The 27,656-nt window shown below is 40.0% G+C and overlaps 2 protein-coding genes across 2 annotated transcripts in view; both read right to left on the reverse strand.

Moving 5' to 3' along the window:
- The window catches only part of LOC119701950 (cytosolic phospholipase A2 epsilon-like), a 32,655-nt gene extending 31,502 nt beyond the window's left edge, over positions 1 to 1,153 (reverse strand). The window contains exons 1-2 of the mRNA XM_038139269.1: positions 1,055 to 1,153; positions 588 to 623 (exon numbers count right to left, since the gene is read on the reverse strand). Coding sequence (XP_037995197.1) covers positions 588 to 623; positions 1,055 to 1,153 — 135 coding nt within the window. The remainder of the gene's footprint in view (positions 1 to 587; positions 624 to 1,054) is intronic.
- A 6,253-nt stretch (positions 1,154 to 7,406) lies between these two features.
- LOC119701471 (cytosolic phospholipase A2 epsilon-like) lies at positions 7,407 to 27,618 on the reverse strand. The gene is made up of 21 exons (XM_038138202.1): positions 27,592 to 27,618; positions 27,221 to 27,304; positions 25,288 to 25,360; positions 24,362 to 24,498; positions 23,458 to 23,589; positions 20,474 to 20,514; positions 19,975 to 20,017; positions 19,590 to 19,653; positions 18,177 to 18,343; positions 17,941 to 18,033; positions 17,552 to 17,589; positions 16,308 to 16,443; positions 14,788 to 14,927; positions 13,586 to 13,808; positions 12,791 to 12,905; positions 11,714 to 11,851; positions 11,131 to 11,238; positions 10,489 to 10,680; positions 9,789 to 9,955; positions 8,743 to 8,923; positions 7,407 to 7,688 (listed from the first exon to the last, which is right to left on the reverse strand). Exons 1-21 carry the CDS (start codon positions 27,616 to 27,618, stop codon positions 7,450 to 7,452), a joined length of 2,538 nt encoding a protein of 845 aa, XP_037994130.1. The 3' UTR covers positions 7,407 to 7,449.
- Positions 27,619 to 27,656: the final 38 nt, after the last annotated feature.

A 27,656-nucleotide genomic window follows, 5' to 3' on the forward strand; every position in this document is an offset into this window, starting at 1 on the left:
AATTCATCCTCAATTCAGCCTTTACAAAACACCTTTTGCTCTTTTTTAGCATTCAGAGATGTTTGGGCACTACTCCCACTCCTACTAGGCTGATAAGATCAAGCTTGTCAGGAGACTGAACTCACCACATTTATTCCACTGTTTCACCTGTGAATGCTGTGCTGCACAGAGACAGATCATTACACTGCAAAGAAAGGGTACAAGGAATACCAGAATACTAGGAAGACCCACATAAAAGGTCTTCTTATAAAGGAATAAACTATAAAAAATGGGAATATTTCATCCAAAGAAATCAAAACTCAAAAGGAGGGATAATTAAAAATTTTATATAGTTGAAGTACAAATCAGCCCAGATAAAGTGCAACATATAAGCATCAGACACCAACAGCAGCCAGATTGAGTGAAGCTTATTGAAAGCCATGTCAGTACTCCATCTACAGAGCTCAAGCTGCAGCTCAGCTTTTCAACACGCAGTAAACTTTGCAACACAGTTTTCCCCCGAGCCATTGAATTCCTAAAATTTTTTCTGGTGATCTACATTCAGCACTGGACAGCATTTAATGAAGGGCCAGCTAATTGCTACCTACCGTTCTCACCGCTGGTGCTGAGGTGCTCGTAAAAGTCTAGGAAAAACAACACAAGGCAAAGTTAAGAAAACTAAACTACATGTTAAATGCTTACTTTAGGCTGATATGTCAAAACATCTCACGTTCAAGGACACATTTAGAGCTATGCTTTTCTACATCATTAAGTGCTTTACCAACCACCATCACAACTCTCTTCCACCTTAGTATTTCCTCTATTCTTTAGAGAGAAGCACAACAAGCAATGTTGTTAGCCCTAAACTGTAGCTTGAAAACACAAGTGTGCCATGAGGTTCTGCAAAGCCTAGACTAGGAAAGCCATCCTTGCAACAAGATCTGAGGAACAGCAAACTCAATTTCCCTTGATTCCCTGTACAACACAAACCACTCGTTCTCCTTTGTGATCAACTTCACTGGAACACCAGACACTTTTACCCACTCTACACTTGCTATCACCTTGTTTTGCTTACCTCACTTGTACTTAAATTTGATCCCATTGCAGCCCCAGTTGCATGTAAGTCCAGTATATTAAAGGCTACTGAGTCGTACGGCTGGCAGGAACTCCTCATGCAGGTTTGGGGTGGAGGAATAGGGATTTTATGACGAGGCTCTCCTGCCCCACCCCCCGATTATTTCCAGTCATTAGGCAGTCACCTCCCTGCTTCTTGCAGCCTATTAGAGCACCTCAACTGAGTCAGCAGAATGAAGAGCAATTCCTTTTCTACCCACTGCGATGTCTGGGGAGGATGCTGAAGCCCCTTTCTGCTCAGGCATTGCTCTCTTGAAATACTACTGGTAATGAAAAGTTTTTCATTTATGCAACAGCTCTAACCCCTAAGCAAGTGCTTCTGACTAACTAAATCACAGCTCTCTGAGTGTCTCTACACTGCCACCATCATGCTGCACGGTAGTAGAGATGTCAGCAGCTTCTTTCCAAACCATAAACTCAAATACCTGTAGCAGTTTTCCCACAGCAGCAGAGTTCAGGCAGGTAAGTCCTGCAGTTCAGCATGGTGACTCAATTGTGATGCCACAACTGAATGACTGCAGCACCCCCAAAGCTACTTGAGCATCTCTGTGCTACATTTAGCAACCTCAACACATGCTGAGTATCCTTTGCCTGGTTATTTATTGTATATAGAGAAAAAAAGTTAATCCATGTTCAGAAATCTTGCAGTTTGATATTAAATCAATCAAGAGGGAAGGGAGGAGCTATTAGCAGCAGGTAAAACTTGGGAGTGGAAGGGTGAGGCAGGAAGAGAGGGTTGTGCTCTCCTGCGTGGGCCTGGGGAGCACAGCAGTTCACCCTTCCTCAGAGTTTACTTCAAAGGGATCTGTGTGTGCTTGCTCTTACAGCAAGCCCAGCAGACACACTGTGAGAAACTGCAGGGCACAAAACCCTCCCTGACTGCTCTACACCTCAGTGTACAGTGACTCACTGCCTTGTAAAGTGTATCAGAGTAGCCCTAAACTAGCATACATGTGCAGGCTGGTAGATTTTGGAGCATGCAAGAGCAGACTCTGGCTCTGCCAGACTCTTTCTGGCCTCTCTGGCTGATGATAGGAGGCAGCAAGTACTCAGTCTTGCCTCATGAAATTGAAGTGATTATTTTAAATCAGTCTTACTTGTATTGGTGTTTAATTCACTTGATGCAGGCAAAGAAAGCAACCTTGTAAACTGCAGTGGATGCCACCTAAGTGCACTCCCCTGTGCCATGGAGGCTGGTATCAAAATAATTCTGCACAAAGGAAGAGAAGAGGTTGTCCAAGGAACGTTGCTGGAGGAAAATCCTCTTTTCAGATCCAAGTGGCTTCCTTCTATGTTGATGTCTATGTGATAAACACATGTGATGCCTCTTCAGAAGATCTTATTCAAAATATGCAGTGGTACTTTCTGGTGGTTTCCATCTGAAGTATTTAATGGCTAGCTGCTAGCTCCATAGGCTCACTTTAAACAGTCTTCTCAGAATCAAAGGAAAATGGCTCATAAAGGTGAATCTCTACAGCTTCTGAAATGCTCCTTAAAGGAACAACCAAAAGATACTTCAAATGAACAAGTGCATCTCTACCCCAAAGATAAAATACCTCCTGTAACTTCTGTCTTTATATCTGTGTTAAATCCTTAGGAACAAATTCAGGTGGAGCAGTCACAGCTGAGAATCCCTTACCTGCCCTCTTACACAACTAGTTCTTTCCAGCTTCTGAAAGAATGCTCCCTGGAAATTTTCCAGTATTAAAATTTAAAGCAGCAATCCATTTTCATTAAAAACATCTGCAAAACCTCTTCTATCAAATGAAAGAGGGTAGGATATCCAGTTCACCTTGCCCAAGTTGTCCCAGCAGATATATACACCTATACACATTTATATCATCCCAGCTGTTTAACAGCCAAACAAGACTCCTTGACACTATGTTCTCTTACCCACACTGCTTTTAAGAGTAATACATGAGACAGCACTTCACAATTTCTAAAATTATTCCAGAGTCAATGCATCTTACCCACTAAATGGTTTCCTGATGTTCAGACTGTTTTCCTCACCTCAAAACAATGTCTTCATTGCCATTTCCAAAACATGTTCCTAAGTAATTCTCCCTCCCTGCTCATGACCACCATCAGGTTTTTGGCTGGCATTTTCTCCCTTAACCACTGCCTGTCTACGTCACACAAGAAGGCTTTGGAATATGCTATCTTTTAAAGACCTGGCATCTTTATAGCAGGCAAGAATAATGATCTCAACAGTTTCTCATTCATGCCGTGAATACCTGATAGAACTAAGCACTGAATGCTCACAACACCTGTGACTGTAAGTCCTTGTCAGCACTGAGAAAACTTGATTGCTTATTCACTGATGTCTACTACACCACCTGCTTAAAATAAAAAATCATGAATTTGCAGTTTGTCCCACTGGACTTTTAGAAGTAGAAATGTGTCCCTAGAATTATAATTTCAAAAAGATTACAACTTCCAAGGTCACATATCATGTTGGGGTTTTTGCATTTTTTATTAGATCTTCCACAATTCAAGGATAATTTCAAAGACAACCACAAGGCATGCAAAAAGCAAATTCATGTCTGAATTTACCCAAAGTCTAAAGAGCCATATATTGCCTCTTTTTAGCAATCACATTTCCACATTAATAATTTTAAATTGCCAGAGATCATCATATACATACTACTTACACTCTTACTTGGATTTTTGAAGATTAGAGAGACTGTGTGACTGATGACAGAACACTCAACAGTCTCTTTAAAGCTCTGAACAGTAACAAGGAGAGTAAAAACAAAGATGTAATTTTCCTCTGCTATCATGCACTTTCAAGCGCACATTTACACACACATGATTTTGCATCTATGTGTTAATTAAGACAAGGTGGAGAAAATATATCATTCTGATCTAAACTGGCCAGCTGCAAATGCTAATTTCCCCAACATGACATTCAGATAATTGTATATCTGACTGCAATAGGTCACAGAGAGGAAAAACAGCTGCTTTCAAAACTCCACAATTGCCTTATGTACCACTTTGTCACCCTCTGATAATCCAGGACTACAGAAAGTATGACTAATGGGGGACTTCATCTTACTGCAAGAGAAGAGTATCCTTGTACCATCCTTGGGATAAAAATAGGAGCAGTCATCATTTACACACTCTGAATATAACAAGAAGGGTAAATAATCAAAGCACATGCCAGAGGTGTTAAAAAATGATAGCCAGATGTCACATTAAAAAATAATTACTCAGTAGTAACAAATTAAGCAATTTAACAAACGTAGTGTCAGATCTGTAGCCTGGGATTTTCCCTGGGCTTTCACTTTGTTTTTTTTCTTTTTGTATAATGCCTCCACAAGCTACAAAATCTACAAAGACCTCATCCTACCAGTCGAAGAAGAGCAAGCAGCTCAAGTCCAGCTCTAGTTACACAAAGCACTTGACTCAATAATCTCCAAAGATACCATGGATGACAAGTGTCACTTTCCTATCCCTAGGTGTTGGATTTCCAACTCTGAAAAACTTACCTTTGGCTTGGTAATTTTTCTCCTGACACTAATTTTAACGAACTCTTTAGTATTACAAAACCAAATAGAAACACCCAAACCCAAAACCAGACAAAAATATCCCCCTATATATATGTATATGTACCATGCCTTCAATACACGTTCTGTTCTTCAAAACTTTACAATATTCTTTCAGTCATTGGAGAGAGAGAGAGATCATACTAGGCATAGGGGTGGGGGGATTACATTTTTGCTTGGGACACTATTCTCATTATGACATATACGAAGGAGGGCTTGTGCTTTCAAAAGACTATTGTGAAACTGCATTAAAACAACTCCACATGCTCTTGATATGTTTTGGAGAGATAAAATCTCATCCTCCTACTCACTCACATGAAGTAATTGGGCTGCTTTACCATTCAAAAATCATCACTTAAGTCTTTGCCCATCTGTTAATATATGCAACCCTGCCTTCAGATTTGTTGCAACAGAATTTCAAATGCAATCCTCGTCTCAAAAACTAGAAGCTCAAAACCTTTATCTCTGCCCCTCCCTGTGCTCTGTAGCTCTGAGCATCCAACAGCACCTCTCTTTACCTTTGCAGGAGCACTCAGAGGTTGCCTGACCTTTCCAGGTTCATTCAACACTTCAGGCACTCTTCAAGCAGCTATTTCACTGCCCTAACCCCAACAGACCACAGGTGTTAGGAATACCAGCACCAGTCTGTGTCAGGTAATTACCCAATAATTAGGCAAGACACATAGCCCAGGACCTTTACAGGGAAATCTAGAGCCAATTTCAATCTGAATCAATTCTCAGAATATCAAGAAGCCACCTCATATTAGCAGCTAATTAAGGGGGTAACTTCATCTGCAGTCAGCCTAAGAGATGTTTGAGCCCTAATAGAGACTGCAAAGATTCACAGCTAATTGTTTCCAGGATCATGACATTACATTCAGCAGAGGTTGTGTGACAGGTCACAAACAGGTGTTTACCAAAAAAAAAAAAAAAAAAAAAAAAATTGCTGCTGACCTACCTGGATCGTAAATAGAACAACTGCATCCATGCTGAGTCATTTTGAAAAATCCAGCTGATATGTCACTGAGCCTAAGCCTCAGACCCATCCTTAAAAATTACCACCAGTAATAATGAATGTGTCTCCTTTTTTATTTTTTGATTAATAGCTGGCAAGCCACTCAAACAAATATCTCTTCCCCTGTCCTTTCATGTTGCCTTTCACCATCACACCACAGGCAAGATTCTGAAGTATCTCTGTAATATGAACATCATCAATGGTCTTTGACAGAAGAAGCCTTTCCTTCCCCAAACAAGAAAAAAAAAATCAGCCCATTTTGGAGAAAACTCACAAGCCATCAAGGCAAGACCATTAAGCTTGGCTCTCCTAGCTAAAACATTAGTCTCATGCCATTAGATGCTTGGAGCCAGATCTCAACACAAGCACCAGCATCTAAATGACTTAAGTCAAAATACTGAGCTGCAAAGCTAGACCATTTAGGCAACCTAAGATTTTTCAGTGCCTTGCTAAATAGGCCCAGATTTTGGAAAACAGATTCCCTTTCCTCAGCTCATTCTAAGCCATCCTAATTTTCCAGATCAGCTGCCAAAAGCACACATCATCACCACACCTTGGGTGAGTAAAGCTGAAGGCCCAGCACCAAGTGATGCAACCACCAAAAACCAGTGGGTGGAATACACCAGGCACACACTGGGCTGCTTATATTCATTCTTCCTGGAGCTCTAGTAATGAAACTTGAATATCTTAAAAATACTGAAGAGATACTTTGCAAAAGAAAATAATCACCCAATTTTTAAACCTCTATTTCATTATTGTCTAAAAATAAATTCATGAGCATAACTGAGCTGTCAGAGTGACATTTCCTTTTCTTCTTTACTCACAGAAAACTATTGCAGTCTTACTAGTGACACATAACACAAATTATCCTAACTAAGGGCAAGGAAAGAAGGTGAAAAACTGGCTTTCTGCATAAGAGGGCTAGTGAAACAGAAAGATCTAGCAGTTACTGAGGAAAAGGAAAGTTGTTGGATTTGGCAGCTTTAGATCTATGAAAAGGAGGCATGAAGGTTACTGCCCACAGTTTCCTGTTATGAAGGGAGACTTACTGGTTTGATTCATATTGCAGCAAAGCTTGACAGACACTGCTGGTGTTATCTCCTGTTAAATGAACTGATGCACAGAAAAGGACTGCCTTAGAGGTAACAACATATAATGTTATCTCCTGAGTTATCATTCCAGTCACCTGCACCCTTGAAAGCAGAGTTTCCTTCCATTTTTCATTTTCCACAGTTGAAGTGACAGCTTTTCTATCATTTTTCCTCCAAGGTTATTCACAAAGCTAATTTTTCATTCAATATTTGATTTCTGGGTGCCAAAAGCAAGAGTAATTTTTCCCAGAACAACTCTCAAGCTGAGCTGAGTCCATAGAAGTTAATAAAACTTCCAAACTTCAATGATTTCAACTACAAAATTCTTATTTTTAATAAGATTATGCATGGCTACTTAGTATTTGAACAGTAGCTATTACTCTGCATGTATATTTTTGCATACAACAATCAGAAAACAAGATCTAAGAAAGACCAGTTAAATATACTTTCTTAAGAAACCATTTTTCTAAGACAAGTACCCTGTCTGTTATTTGGATGGCAATGGAATAAAACTGTAGAAGCAGCTATGCACTAGCCATCTCACTGTTGCAGAAGTCAAAGCAGTTGGTATCACAAATTCTACTGCCATCACAAACATCTGTGAGCTTGCAGCAGGTGAATATTTATTAGTCCAGTACCAAAACATTTGTGTATCTCCTTCTGATTTTTTTTTCCTAAATATATTTTAAGAATTTTTGCTCGAATTAGGTGATGAACAGTTTTTAAGTTGCTTCTTTCGTTGCACTGCAGTTCGCAGAGCCTGGAGAATTAGGTGTTTGTTATTCAGGATGTTGTAGCTGCACAGGTTAAGCAGCTTGTTGAAATTCTCTTCAGTGTACGTGAGCAGGCCGGTGCCATAGGGAGCAGCACAGTTGGACACATCCACTCTTCCCTCCTCCATCTCTGCAGGACTGCGCTCCACATCTGAAACCAGAGCCAAGCACAGCAAAGCTATTGAGGTGGAAAACTGCTACCAGGCAGTGCAAAATACACAGTAACAGACAATAAAATCCACTAGTTCACTGCTTGGCTACAGCCCAGACTTGACCAGCAGAAAAAGTTTTCCAAGCAAAATGCTTTCCTCTCTAAATTAAGGTTTTGCATCAGAATATTTAATTTTTTTAAGATTTGGAATTTCGTATGTTTAACTTTTCAGTTTTCTGAGATGACAGCTCTTTATCTACCAGCTGCACCAGAGAGCTCCTGGATTGGGAATCCTCCCTCTCAGGTGGCTGAGATTTTAAGCACATACAGCAGAACAAGTAAAATAATGAATGGCACAAGGTCTTTTTCAATAAGCTGGTTTATGGACTTTTCTTCATTTTTTGAGGAAAGTTTCCTGGATCATAGAAAAATAGAAATAATAAAATTGGAGTTGAGGCATGTAAAAGTATTTGTAAACTGAAACTGAATTTGCCAAGTTGTTTGTTGTTTGTTTTTTTTTCCTAGCAAAACAAACATTTCTTCTATTGCTGATGTAAAGGAAACAATCTGGAAACTTTTCAAAAATTATAGGTATCAAAGCAGCTTGTTACCCTGGCAAAGCCTTTGCTTCATTACATGTTTTCAGCACTTTCTATTCTCAATTTTTTTCATGTAAAAAAAGTAATGGGAGAATTCTAGCTTTGTTAACCAATAAACATTATATCTCTTTATGAGACTGTTAGGTGACAGCATAAGCTACCAGTGGATATAACTTACTAGCTGTGTCCTCTTATTTATTATCAAAGCTGCATGACCTGTTTCAAGTGCCCGAGGGGGTTTCCCTCAAGGTACAGCTTCTCATGCTTTTGTTTTTAAACCTCTTCATTCTAATCCCTTATTAGCTGCCCAATACAGTATGCATAACACCTGGACTGAGAATATAATAACTTAGCCAACTCAAAAGCTTTCCAGTGTCTTGTTTTGGAAGAGGAACCAGTTCAATGAGTCAACTGGATGAGACAATCTCAAAAAATGATTACTGCTGTCAACTTACTCGGTGCCTTGTATTTTTGGAAGGTGGCACACACCAATGGAAAATAGGCCAAGATTGGTGCCTCTAAGCTGTCCTCAAATACATAGCACTCCTTCAGGTGTTCCCGGTCTTCCTGGCTCAGCTCTGTGCTGGGGAATGGGATCCCATGCTCCAAACAGTACTCTGAAAATAGGTCCAGTGGCTGGCTCAACAGAGAGGAGAGATGGCAACACAAAGAGAGCTTGAAGTAAGACCACCAAACCCCATAATATTTTGCTGCAATAGACAATCTGAGATTGATTCAAATGTTTATAAATAATGTTAACTATGCACTGCAACAAACATAGCATCTTAATTTTAATATAAGCTAGGTAACAGAAATTTGGTTGACTTGCTAACATTGTATTTTTAAAGCAGGGTTACTATTTACTGAAATTGATATGACATTTAGGTCAATTTTTGTGATTTAGTGAGCACAGTAGAGGATTTGGATAGGGAAACTTTGATTACATGTGGCTTCTCATATCACACGTTCTTAAATATTTGCATTCAGTGCATCTAACTGTTTATGTCTTCATGTCATCTTACAAATAAATTACATTAATTTCAATCATATTATTTGAAGAAACCCTCAAGGTTTCTTCAAATGCAGGAAAAAACCCTTCTGATTAAAACTGATGCTGGCACCAAGAGTCAAACATAAAAGCAAAACTTTTCATTCCAAAGAAAATCAAAATTATGTATTGTGTATTAATTACATAGTAAAAGTTATTTAACTATTGAGGAACTTGTTCGCAGGATGACAGATACATAGAATAGGACATCATCTGTATGTCTGTGTTCATATGCCTGTCCCAGAAATACACTGAAAACAGCCTTGATAAAGGCAATGACATTATGGCCACAGTTGTGAATAGTACCATTGATAGGATCATTCAATATAATAAAAACCAGACCATTTTCTGGAAGGATATAAAACAAGAGAAAGAGAGAGAGAGAGAAAGCTATGGTGGTAATTCAGTGGCTGGAGTCATACAGATTAAGAATCACTGCTTCAAAAACATCACCAGAGTCTGTGATCCTCCACTGTAATTTAAGTGGAGAATGACATCCACTTTTCTCTCTGGCCTCAGAATGGGTGGGCAGCTGGTGTTGATGAAGAAAGCTGTATCTATCAGCTTGAGGTAGTCACTCATTTCATTCAGCTTGTTGGGAGAAGAATCCAGCACTGTGTCTAAAAGGCCAAAACTTTTGTTATTATTATTTACTGCAGGGACAAGTCTCCTTTTCTCCAAATTAGGATAAAAGAGAAGAAAGAAAATACACTTGACGTATATTCATCTTTGACACAAAGCCCACAGTTAAGTATTTGTCTTTGACACAATTTTATTATTTAGACCTCAACTCTGAGATCAGAAAGAGTGAGGAGTTCTGATACTAAGCTTCATCCAAAGTGATAAATTACTCTTCTTTCTCAATATGTGTATATTTGTGGCTATTTAACTTCCTTGAAAGCTTTAAGTCACTGTTTGATGGCTTTTCCCAGGAAGATGAGAATTCAAGCAAACCTGCTGGGCTTCCTCTGAGACAGGAACACAACCAGGAGTAAATCATCTAGGGCTTGGCAAAACCCATTCCACAAACATGTTAATCAAATACTATTAATTAAAATTTATCTCTATGATAAAACGTATCAAATATTTGTCCTCAGCAAATATCAGCCCTCAAATCTCCTTCAAAGATATAACTAAAACAATTTCCCATTACCTTTCCACATGCAAAAGCTCTCATTCTCCAAATATTTGTTGTGTAGCTGCAAGCCCTTGAGAAAATTGTGGTAAGTTGAAACCACTGGCCGCCCGGTCATCATTTCTCGAAGAGCTTTGGAAAGGTAACCTTTGGGAATGGATAAGCAGGTTGGTTGTTCATGAGGCTTCTTGGGCAGAGCAGGATGGCTCTCTGCAGGAAGAACAAGAAGAGGGTATGTGTCTGCATTCAGTCAGGGTGTTTCTCTGATAATAATAACAACCAAACCACCCTGGCTCCCAGCCCCATCTGGGTGCACCACTGGGTGCACACATGGACGTGCAGAGTGTTCTGGGCAGTGGGTTTCAGTGTCACACCATCACCTTGTTCTTCCCTGTCGGGCCTATCCCTCCCCAAAGGGCTTTGGTAAACCTCTCGTGACTAAAGCTCCCCAGGGATGTTGCACAGTGAGCAGCACAGTGTTTTTTCCTGTTTCACAGCCCAGCTGTTGGTCTCCTGCTTTTCCTTCATTCTCAAGTGCTTGGTGTCCCATAAGCCAGAAATAGGACACAAAAACAAACTCTTTACCGAATGTCAGGTTTCACATTTCAGAGAGGTGTGAAGAAAATGCAGATGTAAGAAAAAGTAATCTGCAGAACTAACCAATGTCATGCTCAGTGTCTCGAGTCCATCTGTGCCAGAAGTGTTCTGAATGACCCGAGAGGTAGACAGCATCCATAAAACTCTGGGAAAATATATTGCTCCATGTGCCTTGAAAGTTAAAAAAAAAAAAAAAAAAAAAAAAAGGCACCATACTTAATATTAGTTTGAATATTTAGAGCACAGCTATGGCAACACACCTGAGTCCACTCTCTGTTCTAGTTATGAAATACTATGAATTTTCCTATAAATATCAAATGCCACGCCGTTCCACACAATGTTTGGCTTTCGACCAGGCCATTTTCGAAACTTAGCTGTCTATAAAAGTCAGGCTGTGAGTTTAAATACTTCAGATGATCTGTTTGTGTGTGTGCATGCATGTGTTCTGTTTAGGTCATTCTAAAGACATTCAGCAAATTAGTGACATTTGTCTCAAAAATTGGTTTCCTCTTTTGTTGCTTTTGGCTAGTTCATTTGAGATTGAAATTGCATCAGATACATTCTTTGGTGTACTAATACTGCAGTTTGCAGACAACTTCTGTGCAGCCAGCTCTTAAGGTGATGTTTCCTTGAGACAGTAAATTACCTTCCAAGAAGCAGATGTGGGATTCTGGGATCTTCTTCATCCGGCGACCCATGAAGAACTCACTACCAAAATCCTCGGAACGAACAAAGGCCCCGTATTTCAGGAGACCCACCTCATAGGGTGTGAACTCCACCCACTCTGCAAATAAGGCATCAAACTGGATTTATTGCAGCCACCTGAACACATGTAAAAATCAGCTTAGAGATTCAGAAGCTGGAAGAACAAGTCCTATAGCTTCACCATGGTGGTGACAGACAGTTCAAACCACCATGTTTTGAAACAAACAGGTGCCCTTCAACATACATGAATACAGAAGTTAAAATCATCTCCTCTGCCAAAATCCATTCAGCTTGGGATTCATTTCTGCACTAAGGAGCAAGACCTGGGACTGAAAGTCCACTGATTGCTAAGGCACTGCACACAGTGTGGCATTTTGAGTTCCTCTGAGTCAGCAATGACACCAGCTACCATTCATTCTAGAGACTCTCATAATCACTGCCTTGAGGACAAAAAACTCTGACCAAACCCCCTCCCCACACAGAAACCTTGGCTGGGTGCACTGGGACTGCAACTGTGCATAAGAGCAGATGACCAGGTTCAGTTGCCTCATTTGCACTGGAAAAACTATGGGAATAGTGATCAGGATCCCTGATCAGAGCACAGAGCCCTGCCCCTCCTCAGATTCTACTCTGGCTGCTGGGAGCTGACTCCTGCTCTCACCCCTCTCCATCTTCTCCTTTTCTCCTCCCTGCCTTGCTCTCTTCCCTACTCTTCACAACTCTCTTGGACTAGTGCTGCCTCAGCAGAAGACCTAGCAGCTGAAAGGGCTGTGGCAGCTAGGTGGGGATGAGAGAGAAAATACAGCAGTTGTGGCTCTCAAGACTGCCAGCAAAAAGCATCTCCATCCCCACACTGAGCAGTGTCTACAGCACAGGTATCTCCATTCCATAGAAAACAGAGGAAAAGAAATTATTTAAAAGATGTTTTGGCTTGGACTTACAGGAAAAAGTTTCGACATTCAATCAGCCTTAAAAGTAAACTCTTCAGAGTTACAAGAGGGTGTATGATAATCTATACCTTTAAAATCCAAAGTGCTAAAGTCATCCTTGACATTGAGGGATAGGTATATGGGGAGTGGATTCTGCCCCTGATTGACTGCTAGCTGTTGATCCGAGAGTTTGTGAGTACTTTCCTGTTTACAAAGAGCAAAAGTCATTGTAAAAAGATGAACATGATGCATGGACTTACTACAGTATCTAAACAGAAACTATCAATGAAGTATCTGCTAAACCTCAGGTTCTGTGCTAAACCTGTGCTAAACCTGTGCAGAACCTGTGCTAAAACACAGGTTCTGTGTACTTGAGCTGTTTGGCCACACAAGTGTGTGCATGTGTTATCTGCCATGAGCTTTCACCAAGGCATTGTGCTTATGGGAGTTTTGGCAAGGGGGACAGGGCAAAAATGCAAGAAACATGTCTGTACAGTCACTGGGATATGACTTGCTTTAAGGAAAGATATTTATTCAACCTGGACCCATTTCCTTCAATACAGCCTATGGGTACACACTGCCATGCCTGAACTTTGCTCTGTCAGAGCCTTCTCTCCTCTGTGTGTTACTAGAATGATCACCTGACCCAAAACCCAAACTTAAAGATGGAAAATCAGTTTCCTTAACATCTTGAATTTTTGCATGCTCAGACATCTCTTCTAGATGCTCACACTTTAGGGTTACTTGGTTACTTTTATTCTAAAAAGCCAAATATTAAGTCCTTCAGGTGTTTTCAGAGACTTTTCTCTAACTGAATCCACAACCTTAGGTATGGGAAGTTAGAAATCCTGTGAAATAAGAGGGAGAGAAAGAATATAAATTACCTGATGATGTAGCATACAGTCAATGAAGAGTCCCCATAAATCTGTAAAGGACACCTTGTGCCCCTCTTGCTTTCTCTTACAAAGCTCATTTTCATAGTATTTCATATGATCCAAAGAGAAACAGTGCAGCTTGCTCTTGGTCACGTGTTTCCTGATATCACCAACTGGCCCTCTGAGATCCTTTTGTGACCAATTTGCATCTTCATATAACTTTGACATGGTCCTGGACAAAGGGAAGGTACTGTGGTTCATTACAGGGCACACGACAGACAATTCATTAGCCGACAATGCACGTAAGTGTTTTGTTTGAGGCACCACGAGGTTCTTGCCCTCCAACTTTTACTTGGAAGAGATTTTTGGCAGAATTTAGACTGTGGAATTATTTTCTTTTTTTTTCCCCTGCACAAATACATTTTAAATCATCCTAGCTTGTTTGTATTTCAGAATCAAAAGAGTAATAAAGCAACACTGATAACTCAAGCTTTTGCTAGAATTTCCCTTTGATTGTCCAAGCCACCTCTTCTGTCTGAGCCCAGTTCCCTCAGGTGGGTGAGACCTTGTGTGAAATGTTAAGCTGGAGTTGAGCAGCAACTATTGCCCTGGCAAGTGTGAGAGCCTTCCTTGGGTGAGCAGCAGGTGGGTCACCTCAGGCTCCTGGCACACATAAGGGCAGGCTTGAGGTGCCAGTAGCCAGGGCTCAAGCAGATTCCAGCCACCCCCTGTCATCCCAAACCCCACTTTTTCTAATTCTGCCACATACTTTCAGAGTAGCCCTTCAGAGGCAAAATGTTTTAAATCCCCTCAACCCCTCCTGGTTTGTGCAAGGCAGTCACCATTTAGTGCATGAGTGACACTCTGTTTCTCAGGGCTGCTCTTTAAGAGGAAGAGTTGAGCCAGACAAATATTACAAAAGGACTTTTGAAGTGTTGAATGCAACAAGATAACAAGTTACAGGCAAACCATCCATGCTTGTGCTGTTTTCTTTTGGTTTCTGTAAACACTTCAGTGCAGTTACAGAAATACTGTCATTCTCTTTAGATTTGTTTCTTGCAGGAGGGCAGCACAGAGTGGTCCCATGAAACAAATCCAAGAGGAAGCCAAGTGCCCACATCAAGCTGAGTAAATTCATCAGTAAGGCAAAATTGTTCACCAGGTTATCACTCTGCTAACACAAACATAAGTAGAAGCCCAGCTCTCCTTACCATGTTGTGGCAGATAAACCACTGATATATGACACACAGTCCAAAACACCCAGCTCCTGGAGAGCCAGCAGGCTGCCAAACATTGCTGTCATGGACCGCACTCCCCCTGCTGCAGTCACCACTGCCACCACGGGCACCTGCTCAACAGACAGAGAGAGGCACAGAGTCACTCATCACCAGAGGAAATACAAGAATGATGGCCATGCAGAAAAAAATAACAGCAACACCTGGTTCAGGTAGGTTTTGATTAATTCACCCTCTTCAGGGCAGGGCCTAGGTGTGTGTTTGAGCTGTGTAAACTTTGGTGGAATTTATTGTATGCTGAAAGCATTTTCCTGATCAGTGATGCTTTGGAAAGTCAGGAGCTGTAAGTACAGTTCTTATATGGGGAAATATATTTTCAGATTTTCTCAATGTATTTAAGTTTTCCTCAGCTCTTTTCCTCAAAACACCTTTTAAAGCTCTGAGTATAGCTAAGGTCAGAAGAGCAGCACAAAACCTGCCTGCATAACTTTTTCTTCCTCTAAGTATATATACAACATTTGCTATTCTCCGGCAGATAGTGCCCAGCTTTACAGGTTTATTTTAACACTCTCTTTCCAACACAGATTACCTTTACATTCCCTGATCTCAGTGCTATATGTAATTTAGTTTTACTTTCCTCAGGAATGCATCAATCCTGTTATCCTTCCCCCCTTTTCTGTATAGTAAAAACTGATACAACAGTTTTAAGAACAGATGATTTCATTACCTTTAATCTTGTCTTTACTGTATTTTACCATCTACTTGTGGGTTTGGGGGGTTTTTTGATTAATTTGGCTCAAACCTCCTTCTATTGTCATTTAATAACAACAAGTCCTATTCTACTTGTTACTTAATTTCATGAGCACTTTGACTTGCTTGAAAAATGCTGTCCTGCACACATCATAAAGGGTTGGGTGTGCTGGGAGCTGAACAGAGAGAGCAGCGGAGGAAATACCCCACAGGCACATTGTCCCAAACTCTTGCCCCAAGCACCACAGCCCCATGACAGATCATTGTCTTCCAGTAACAGAGCGGCTACCCCTGAGTTCAGGGATCTCCAGGAGAGAAGCAAGCAAGAGGTAACACCAAAAAACACACAAGACAGATGCTACTGTACCAGTGTGCTATGTGAGAGTTGCAGCCTTCCCTGTGAACCTTGTGGCAGCAGAGCAGAGGTGCCCAGTTTAAGCAGTCAAATTTCACCAGGCTTGGTTATACACACCAGCATGTCAGCAAATACAGCCTTTGGGTGCCTCTGAGGAAGGACAGAGGTTGGCAGAGAATAAAGGAGCTATAACCAGCCTCCTAACAGTTCCTCCTTCATCCTCTGTGCCAAAAACTTGGATATGGTCTTAGTTGCAAGTGACAATCTGGCCGATACTATTTAGTGTAGAATATGTGGAAGAGCTGTATGGGTAGTCATGCAAGCACATCACATCCACTTCTCTCAAAGTGGGTCACACTACTTCAAGTTCCCAAGATGCTGTCCCACATACCTCATCCTCCTGCAGGTCTTCATCTAGATGAAGAACATTTTTCAGAGCAGCAGCAACCACCTTCTTCCTTTTACGGATGAAATCCTGCTCCTCCGCGCAGAGATCAAAGCCCAGCCGCAAATCTAAATCCTCACAACTAGAACATGAGAACAACACAAGGGATTGCCTGTAGCCATTGCAGTTGGAGACACTCAGCAAAACCAACAACAATATACCAGTTTAAAGAAATTCCATTTCCATGTACATGAAAGTCCCCCTACGTAAAAGAAAGCAGGTATATGGATATCCTACGTCCTATATTTGCCTATATGTGCCTTCCTGAGGAGATTTTAGACCAGAATTATGTCCTGAACAATATCATACAATCATAAGGAAGTCAAATTAATAAAATCAAGTTATATCACATTGAACTCTGTTATTTAGACACCTCTTCATATTCTCCTGCTGTGCATGTGTTTCCTGAAGCACAAAGGGAGGCTAAAACTTAACACACTTTAGTTAAAAGAACCCTAATACCGAGTTAGGCTTATATCTACAAAGAATTTATGCTCTGAGTCAGAAGATGTTTCTTAAATTTATCCCTTTTGTACATTATCATAAATATCATGTACAGGATTCATTCTATAACCTGTATTTTCACAGGGTTCCAGTTTCAGAGGTTTTTTTTCAGGAAAAAAAAAACACAAAATGTTCTCTGTCTCTTGTCTGAATATTATTCAATAAAACCCTCTGATTTATTATTCACCTGTGACTAAGGCTTGCAATGGAGCTAACTTATCAACAGGGGGTAATGTTGCCCTTCAGAGAATCTCGGCAAGCCAGTCAATAAATAAATTACTGTCCATGTGTTTCATTGAAAAATGGCCTGTAGAGGTCTTGTAAGTGCATAAAGGTATTAGGCACATTAGAAATCAGATAATATACATAAGTATGCACTTATAGAGGTTACAAAACAAAAGTATGTTTAGGTATCAAAATTACAAAGCATCAACATTAGGAAAAACATTGTGATGGTTTATACCCTATAACTAGCTACCACCTGTCCTATTCTATATTCTTACCAACCAATTTAAAAGCTTTAAAGGCTTTAAAGCATTTTATTAACTGGTCCCCATATTTCACTCATCTTTATTTCCTGTTTTGAAATTAGCTACTTTAAGATGTAGTTTCCTTTCATCTAACAATGATATTATGAAAGGAGAGGAGATGGCCTAAGTAATCATTCAAAAGAATAAAATATTTACCTATTTTCCTCATTCACAGACACCTCATAAGAGTCTCCCTGAAAATCAATAATGAAAGCACCATAAATTTTAAATAGAATTGAAATTTTGTAGAAGTACGTTTTACAGTATTAGCTATTATTCACATATATAGTCTAATGATAAATTTTTGGCCTCCTCTCAGGCATTCAGCACACAATCCTTTAAACTACTTTTAAAGCAGCCAGAAATTCTGAATATCCTATTCCCTCCCTCCCAAATCATAGTTATATTTCTAATTGTATGCAGAGTTAAGCATACAAATAACTCGCTAATGCATTTTTAGTAACAAAATTATTACATGAGCAGATATCACATATATACAGTTTACCTTGTTCAAAGAATTCCAAATACTGTCAGAGGATACTCACTCTCATCACTGTCACTCTCTTTCCCAAGTCCAGAGAATGGAGAGGCACAGCCAGGGGACTACTTAGATCCATTTCCCTCCTACCTGAGCCAGGCTGATTTAAAGAGGGGGAAAAAATGTTATAAGAAGAATATTATTTTTAGACCCTAGACACAGAAATAGCAGATAAGGGTTAACTCATGATTCTTCTCCCCAGATTTAGGTTAGGTGTTATCACCATCCATAAGCAAAACATACACAACAGAAAAAACGCTCCTTTGGCACAGTCATGAGCAGTCTGGGTTGACTGTGCTTGACGTAGTGGAACCTGGTGGTTTCACTGCTTCCTGGTCTGGAATGAGGACCTATGGAAATATCCTGGGTTTCTTCATAGGATCCTTTCATTGTGAAGGTGAAATCTCTCCCTAAGAACAAGAAACAAACCGCAGGGAGATGTTAACTACGCCTAGTCCTGAAATTAGCAAATAAAAGTGCCCCAAGCGACATTTCAGCCTTAGTGCTGCAGGCTTAACTAAAGTTAATTTGGACCACAATATTTTCCTTCCCCTGTGACCAGTGTGCAGCACCTGGCCCTTTGAGTTTCCCTGGACTGCAGGGGCTCAGAACTGACCAGCTGTCAAGTTTGCAATACTCAGAGAACTGATCCCAAAAGCTGATGGCAGAGTCAGGGCTGACATCTTTGACTCCTTGAGGCCCAACCCTTCATCCACTGAGAAATGCAAAGGCATCTGTTCTGAGTATTTTACTGACCTTGAGGGGGATTTTTAGCAGGCACTTTGTACATAATTCTTTGTGTGAAAGCCTGTGTGAATTGATTTGAATACCCCATAGCTGGTGTAGTATGACTGTTACCATCCTACATTCATAATTATTTATTGTTCTCCTCATTGTAAATCCCATTGAATTGCTTTGTAAATACTAAATTATGGGATGATTAAGTGCTGCTGAATTCTTTGAGCAAACGATCAAGTCTGAGGCTAAGTTTGGCAAGAGGGCCCACTCTGAAACTCACAACTCACTGTGAGGACCTTCACTCCTGGCACCCTTTCCTTTCCCCTCTTTATCCTTTTGCATCCCTGATCTCTGCATAAATAATTCTAGATTTATTCTAATCTGATTTTTCTTTGCATGTTTCATGCATGTAGTAACAGAGTGAACCTTGTCATCGAACTTTGTCACACTTTTACAAATTTATATTAAACCTACATTTGCTGATACCTTTGCCAGTGATTAAGTGACCTAAACCTTTTGTGACACCCTGCCAAGTGGCATAGAGTGTGAATTACACTTGTGGATGCCTCTAGCAGCATTCATATCCCCTGAGCTTTCACTGAAGTCTTTCTCCTCCTGAGTGTTGTGTCTCCCTTCTTTTACTCTGTTTTCACCAGAAAACAGAGGTAAAGGTATTTCGGTTCCATCTGCCCTGCAGTGATGTTTCCAAATCTCCCAGCCAGCTCCACAGTTTCTCTTAAGCTACAGAGTCATGTCTTCTTCTGAGGACTCTCACTATTAGCAAGTAGGTAATTCAGGAAATACCCAAGCAGCCCTGATGCAAACAGAGACTAAAACAAACCCAATATTTATCTAGATTCAGCTGCATTTCCCATAGTACAAAAAGCAGCAACAAACAATTTAAATCAGCATCCTCACTTTTGTAAGAACTCTTCCTTTTTGTTTCATTCACATGTACTTCCAAACAGGAAACTTCACGAGACTGGAAGAGAGAAGCAATAAAACCACTGGTCACAGAAACAGTTCAGGATTCTCATGAGGTTCTAGGGGTCCTGTAGAAACACAGTGCTTGGCCCTGATGGTCTGTGGATGTGAATAATTTGTAGAAATTGAGTATCATGTGTAAATCTTGCAAGCAGTACTGTGGTTAAGGAAGCCAAAATAACTGGGGATCTGTCATTATACTTAAATACCATTCAGTCCCTAACAGTTAACACAAGAAATTTTTCTCCCTATCTTCCAACCACATCCTTCAGTTCTGCCCCACCGTAAGATTAGCGCACACAAAAAAAAAAACCATTACCACTAGTACACCATTAGTAATGATCTTCTCAGATACATCTGGTCTGAAAAGCAAAACCAAAAAGGTTTATTTAAAAGTGTGTATTTAAGCAACAAATTTTCAAAAGCACACAGTTCTCTGAGCTCAGATTTTCTAGCTGGCAAGTACCATCAGCACTTCTATCCTTCCCCTCTGTCTTGCAGCCTCTGCCAATCACATCCCATACCTTCCCAAGGATGCTCCTTCCTTCTTATCTCTGCTGATGAGTATCATCTCTCCTTAGGCTGAATCACAAAATAAACATCCATTCTCAGCCATAAATACTAAGTGAGACTGTCACTCAAATTCAGGACAGAAAAGCAACAGTGGGGAAGATGCTGAGATGAGGTGTCTGAGCACAGGTACATGAAGCCACTTCCCCAATGCTGCATTCCCACTCTCTCCAAAATGCAGTTTTCTGATGACAAACTCTACAACATTTACATTTTACTTACATGTTTTCCAGTAGAAAATTACTTACATGTTATCCAGTAGAAATTCCACTTCTAGTTCTTCCTGATTCTGAAAATAGGACTTTTTATTTATTTATGAATGAATAAATATTTTCCTCTGATACAACTCTGACAATTTATTTATAACTCTCTATTCCCACACCCTCTACATCATACTATGAATGGATACAGATTTCTGTGGCCCCACTTTGATTTCACCTTTCCACTGCTCTACTGTTTACAAACCAGCTGTACCATCAAGAGAAAGAAAAGATTAAGTATCACAGAATAGGGAGCAAGGGTCCTATTATTAATTCATTTGTAGGATAAGATATGGGTCAATCAATGCTGAGGAAAGGAAGAATAGCAGGTGAATGATGTAGGAAAACATAATTGAGAATGAATGGACTTAGTGCAGTGAATAGATAGGGAGTATGACTCAGTTAAAACAAATGAATTTGCAGAGTAAAGTCATTAAACATTAAAAAAGGCTGGGAGAAGGGACCAATTTGGAAAATAAAAACTGCCAGGGGGAAGGGAAGAAGAGAGAAGACTGAAGCTGTGAAGAGGAATCAGGGAAAGAGCTGAGGGGAGACAAATCAAGAGGAAAAGAGACAGGAAAAGTACAAGAATGAAGCAGCAATAGAGTAACACACCAACAGTATAGAAGAAACTGAATAACTGTATCCCTTCAGCCACTTGCTATGGGATAGAGCCAATCCAGGAAATACCAGACTGAAAAAAAAGTATATCAAAGAGATCTTGGATCAGCCATGGGGAGGAAAACATTAGTTAAGAGTGATATAAATCTTTCTGGCAAGTGATAGTAGCACTTTTTAACTTATATTCAGAATAGCTAACATTTACTGACAAATATCCCTTCTGTCCAACTGTACATCATATTTTAACACTGTGAGCTGACTGTGAAAAACATGCCAAATCTGACAATGCAGCTGCCATGGGAAAATCATCTTTACAGTAAAAGTGCAGAGCAATTTTGTATTTACTAGTTCACATCAGTAAATGAAACACCTCTGATGGCTTCTCTGATAGCTGCATCTGTGGCACGTAATGCAGAAGCTGTGCTTGCTGATTTCTCCCCAAGTCTCTACTTCATGAGAATTACAGTGGTTGCAACATTGTAATAGAAGGCTGGGGCACAGATTTTAGAAAGCAGTCACCTTACACAGATGCAAGACAGACTGTATCAAATATTTAATTACACCCAGACTGTACTATCCAAACTAACTGATGGTCTGTTACAACTTTGTCTAAAGAACAGCAGAAACAAGGTCCAGAAGAACCTGGCTCATATCATCTGACTAATTCTGCTTGCCTTATATTCCTATCCTTCTTATGCTGTTTTACACTCACACAAGTTACATTTCTAGTAAGTCCCACTCACATATTTGTGGGTGAAAAATCCAGACCATGGCAATGGAAATACTTGTTATGCCACAGAGAGCAAGAGGCGCAGCAAAGCAACCCTGCTGCTCTGACATTACCCACCTGACCTCTTCAGCCTCCTTCTGAGATACCTTGGTAGATTAAAGAAATCATTATGGGCAGAAGTGGCACTACAGCCTGTTATTAAGATTGCCCAGCCTGTTGCATTACAAAGACACTTTCAAAAAAAAAAATAAAATAACCCAAAGTCTTCTGAAAATCCATATACAGACCATAAGCTGTGGTGCCTCACAGAGGCCTGATTCATCACTAACTGAAGAAGGGCAGCTTGACCAGGATGTTCTTGAGACAGCTCACTTGGTCTGACCCCCACCACTTCCACCTTGCTAATGGGCTAAGACAGCTCTGCACACGCCTCAGAGCAAATTCAGGGCTTGAATCACACCTGGCATTATCTCAGTCACATGAGGGATTTTCTGAGGAAGGCTGCAGCCAGCTGGAACAGGTTTAATGAGCAGTCCTCAGTAAGGATGGGTCGTCTAAAAGAGTAGTTAATAAACCTCTTCAAAGCAGTAGTAATATAAAAAGCAAGCAAGAGTATTTTCCAGAGAGCCTGATTGACACAGTGGTTTAGAAATAAATGGAGCACACCAGTTCCCGGGAACCGTAAACTGAAGCCCTTGGCAAAGTGTGAAAAAGCCCTGAAGTTGTTACTACACCCTCCAGAGAAGGTGTTACATTGTGCAGAAAGTATCTGAGTACATATTCTGCTCTCTTTGAAGATGAGTGTGATTTCTCTACCTCTCCTCTCATCAACTTCATCCTCTCAGTGTTACATAAGATACTCTGTATCTAGATATCGGTTGTTTAGACAACTAAACAGAGTATTTTTGAGACACATGCAGCAAATAACTCTTACATCATACACTCACTAAGAAGGAAAGATAAAATACTGATGATATTCTTATTCATGAAGTCCTGCCTCTCCTGTGCTGGCTCAGCCCCGCTAAAATAAATTTGTAGCAAAGGAGCATAAGTAGAATTGCTGAGATTTTTTTCTTAAAGGTGTTTAGTAGAGGAGGAAAAAAACCCAAAGAGATTATCACAAGAATTACAGGCTTCATTTCGAGAGCACATTATCTGAAAGAACTGGTCAAAATCCCCAGTGAAGCTGAGAGGAGATAGCCCCAGCGAGCTACTGGCCAAAGGATAAGAGCAACTGCCTGGAAAAAGGGGCAGGTTTGTTCCCACCCCTGCTCTGTCAACCTCCTACAACAGAAATCAGACCTCCTAACCATCAGCTTCTTCACTTTTGACTCTTTTTCTCACTGATTTCTCAAAACATAGTTTTGAAATTAAAAAAAAAAAAATAGGAATACTAAAAGTATTTTGCATCTTACTACAGTCACAAGTTGTTACTTGTGGGTGAGGGAGAGGGGTGTTTGGGGTGTTTGTGACCCCTCTCCTAAAACCCAAGCATTCAACTTCTTTTAGAAATATCCTTTTTAACAAAGTCTTTGTGTGTGAGAACCAATTTAATGTTCAATAGAGGTAGCAACTTGAGACAAAATTCTAATCAAGAGTATTATTTTCTCTAGCCCCTCACCTCTGGATTCAATTCAAAACTCAGGTGAACTTTTTCTCCAGGTTGGATTTTAGCCACATCAAAGTGAACAGTCATAAGATGGTCATCTGGTGTGAAAGTGTCCTCATCACAGACTGTCAGCTCCAGGACGTTCTGAGGAAAGAGGCAGAGAAGGATGTAAATCACATATTCTGGGACTACTGAGCCCAAATGAAGGTCCAGCAAGAGCCAGCATTCAGCCCTCATGGCCATGTGGACAGACTCCTGTGACAGCACAAAGCTCAGCTCACAGCTCATGAGGCTCAGACAGCAGAGTCAGGGACTAACCCTAGAAGAGGTAAATCATCAGATTTGGCAAACAAAAAGAGCTCCAAAAGAAGAGGAAACATAAGTGACAGATATGATGGTAACATGCACCAGACAGAGCAGAGGTTACATGCACTATTCCTCAGATCGTTTGTGGATTCAAAATCATTGCCTTGAGAAATCTTGGCATTTTGTCAGAAAGTAATAATAAGGGGGAAATTCTTAGCCCTTTAAAATCAAAGTTAAAGCACACTACCAAACTCTCAACAGGATTTGATCCCTTGACAGTTCCTCAGGGCTCAGGTTATCATGAGAAGATGCAGCACTAGTAAACTATGAGAACTGATCCAGTTTGGACTTTATATCTCTTTCTGACTGCTCACCTATTTCTGCTAACACTATAAACACTTTACCAGTTTTTTACAACTGTTCTGGGACACAAAGAAGCATTCAACATTATTGCAGATATTCCACAACCTTCTGAGCTTAAAATACTTCCTTTAGTCAGGTTAACTGAGTTCAAGATCCGTGCAAGTCTTAAGCTTTGCAAAAAGAGTTTGCCCACAGCCAGTGAAGATGCCCCCTTTAGAAAGCTCCTGCTCACTGTCACAGATCCCACCTTTACTTCACTCTGTATCACGAAGTGGAAAGTTTCATTCCAGACAGGGTTTCTGCAGTTGCGTACAGTTCTTGTCTGGGCTTCCTGACATGAAGCTGTTGGCAGCCGCAGCTTGACATAGCAATCAGTTTGGCTCCCTGTGTTAACAACAAGTTGCACAGTTAGTACAGCAGTACTTTGTTATTATTTGATATGCCCAGTCAGGGAAAGAAAAGAGGAGTCCTAGATATTTCAGTAGACCCAAAGAAAATATTCTGGGTTTAGGGTTATTTAACTTTTCTATTTAGATTTATTTCAGTTTCAAAAAAGTCAATTTTAAACCACTAATTCTATATGATAACAAGAGCCAAAGTATTTTATTTCAACAGTGCTGAACTAAGTACTCTGGCTCTTGTGATTTTTTTTGACTCCTATTTTGAAATACTTGCCACTTCCCAAAGAAACTCATGTACAACTTCACTTCTTCAAATGGCACTTTTTTAAATTAAAGGAAATTTTAGTTTGGGAGATTTTTATCTATTTGTAATGTAAAAGTCATCTACACCAATGGAACAGTGAAGCCGCAAACACAGCAACATCCAAAGCAACCGGTTTGATTTTTCCTGTGACTTTCACAAAGATGTTCCTTCCAAAAGGGAATTGGGCAACCTGGAAAAAGGGGCACTGAAGAGTCAGGAGAAAGGGAAATATCACAGAGCAGCTGATAAAGGGAAGGACAACTTCTTCAACACAGAATTTCTAGTCCATTTCCTTTATGGTTTTCTAAATTATTTGGAATTTAAATGAAAATGAAAATAAATACAACTTCTTCACTGAAACACCCCTGAAATATTACTGTAATCCAAGCAAGAGGTGTACAAGAGCATTAAAATCAGCTGACAGTAGTTTTCTTGCTAAGCTGTGAAAGTGCCATCAGGGATACTTACACAGATCTGCTTTGCGGAGATTTCTCATGCCTATAATTTTTACAGAAAGCCAGCACAACTGAGGCACTTCTGGCTGCAGAACAATGAGAGAGATACCTTAATTATTAGCAATTAACTCAGATATAAGTTTTATAAAATTTAACATTGTTTATAAAATATAAACATTGCTTATCCTTTAACATCAGAAAGACCAATCTATCATTATAATGCAGTGAATTTGATTTTAACTATTTGAGACATTTTCTGAGAAGAAATACTTTCTTGTGATTTGACATTGAGTAAAGATGGCCTGTCATTCATGGCTAGGGTCTACATTAATCAAAATGAAACCTCATTAATACAACAAGCAGAACTGATACATGGATATAAACCAGAGGTTTTTTAAAGAACCAGAACTGAAGAAAGCAGGAATCACTAAAGCTCTAAACAACGTAAGAAAATGGAAAGCTGAGAACACAAAGTAAAATCAGCAGTATGTTAGAGTATGTAATTAAATACAAATAAGCAACAAAAAAGCTATTTTGTATGTAAATGCACATACAGAAAAAAAAAGGGCACAAAAGCACAAACAGATAATTCAGAATGTCTTGGCTTCATCAGGACAAACCTAGGCTGACCTGATTGATCTACCAAGGAGAAGCCCTGAAGCACAGCAATATTGACAACCTGTAGTGTAGGGTTCTACAGGGGAAGAAGGCTCTTGAAAGCTCCACAACTGTCTCTATTTTTTCTGTTCTCCCTCCACTCCCTATCACAGCTACACGCAACTTAGTTACTGGAAAAACAAGACAGTGTTGAAGAACATCAAGAGTAAAACACTACATGCAGAATTAATAGCTCAACTAATTAAATTAAAACCAGCACTTAAATACCCAAAGAATCATGATTTCTGAGAAACTGCTTGCTTAAGATGTCCTTGTGTACCTCTTATTTTGATACACCATGTCCTGACAGAAGCAGACTAAACATCTAGAAAGGAATAAGCCACCAAGTCAAATGTTATTTACAGCCTACTGGAACAATTCTCAACACTTTTCTCTCAGAAAAAGAGTGTTATTTGAACAAAACCAGAAAGTGTTATTTGAACAAAACCAGAAGGTCTGAAAGAAGCCCGTCAACCTCAGCATAATTTTTGGCAGCAGTGTTTCTGGAGATGGAGGATGAAAGAAGTACATGATCCAAATTGCTGAAAGCTCAACATTTCATCCAAATCCATAAGCAACTATACTGACATAAACTCAATTATTATTATTCCATAGTGCTAGCAGTTAGTAAATTGACTGCTCTCCCAGATCCAAGAAAGAGTTAGCTTCATTCTTTTGTACTGACTACAGCTAAGGAACAGATTGAGAAAACTCAGAGGCAGAAAAACATATGATAGTATTTTCATTTTTCAAGTTATTAAATATATTTTAAACTAACCATTAGTCATAGAACAGAATAATTTGTAACATATCTAGTATGTACCATATTCATTATTTTCCAAAACCAATTCATCTTCATAAAAATCAGTGTTCAGAAAAGTGTCAGACATGGGAGTAAGCCATTTTATTTGCTGATCTGCCTCCATAAAGTAAAGGAAAAACAATTTAAGGGCTAAGCCTTGAGTGTTATGATGTATGACTACCATCATATAATCATACCACAGTAAACCAAAACTAAAATCCAGCTCTCCCTGTTCCTTGCCTAGCATTTAAACCACAAGTTCATCATCTTCCCAACCCCTAAGTCACAGAGAATGCTTTGCACTCTAGACAGCACACTCACAAAGAAGCAGATATTACCTTAACTATCTGTTAATAAATGTCACCTCTCACAAAAACAGTTAAGCTTGGGGAGAGACTGGAAAGGCTGACAGAAGAACTGCAGGTATCACAGCCCTCCTTCATACCCTGCAGCTCTCTCCTTGCAATCCAGAACCTGCCTTCCATACCTCATTTTCAGCACTGTATGGCCTTTCATGATTCCTCCTCCTGATTCCAATCTTCCTGTGCGGATTTGCACGGAGGAACCGATCCTGGAGACAAAGAGCCAAAAGAAGGGCCAGTGATGAAACCCAACAGTCAGTAATTTCCAGTTTCTGCTCAGATTCACTATGGAAGGAGACCCCAGCATGTCTCCCATTTCTCCTCTTCATGATGGGATATATCCATCTCACCAGGACCATGTACCTGCTGCTTTTATCTGCCGACTGTAAACACATTTGACATTTAAGGATCAAAATTCCCCAGGGATTTGCTTTTGATCAATCTCAACCAAGACCACCGAAAAGATTATTCTGCCGCACCAGTGATTTTCTCTTACCAAAGGTGAATAGGCTGATGATCCCATTGGTACCTTTGTTTCATAAAAGGCACCACTATAAGGCT

Source organism: Motacilla alba, chromosome 5 (genome assembly GCF_015832195.1).
Source record: "Motacilla alba alba isolate MOTALB_02 chromosome 5, Motacilla_alba_V1.0_pri, whole genome shotgun sequence".
Lineage (NCBI taxonomy): Eukaryota > Metazoa > Chordata > Aves > Passeriformes > Motacillidae > Motacilla > Motacilla alba.

What these genes read in the sequence shown, in the direction of transcription:
- LOC119701471 (XM_038138202.1), bottom strand. Translation starts at nt 27,618, where the DNA reads ATGGGATCATCAGCCTATTCACCTTTG. An exon ending in TTACTAATGGTGTACTAGTG is followed by an intron (nt 19,654 to 19,974) that starts GTAATGGTTTTT and finishes TCTCTCTTCCAG; the next exon opens with TCTCGTGAAGTTTCCTGTTT. An exon ending in ACTGTATGCTACATCATCAG is followed by an intron (nt 12,906 to 13,585) that starts GTAATTTATATT and finishes CTTTGTAAACAG; the next exon opens with GAAAGTACTCACAAACTCTC.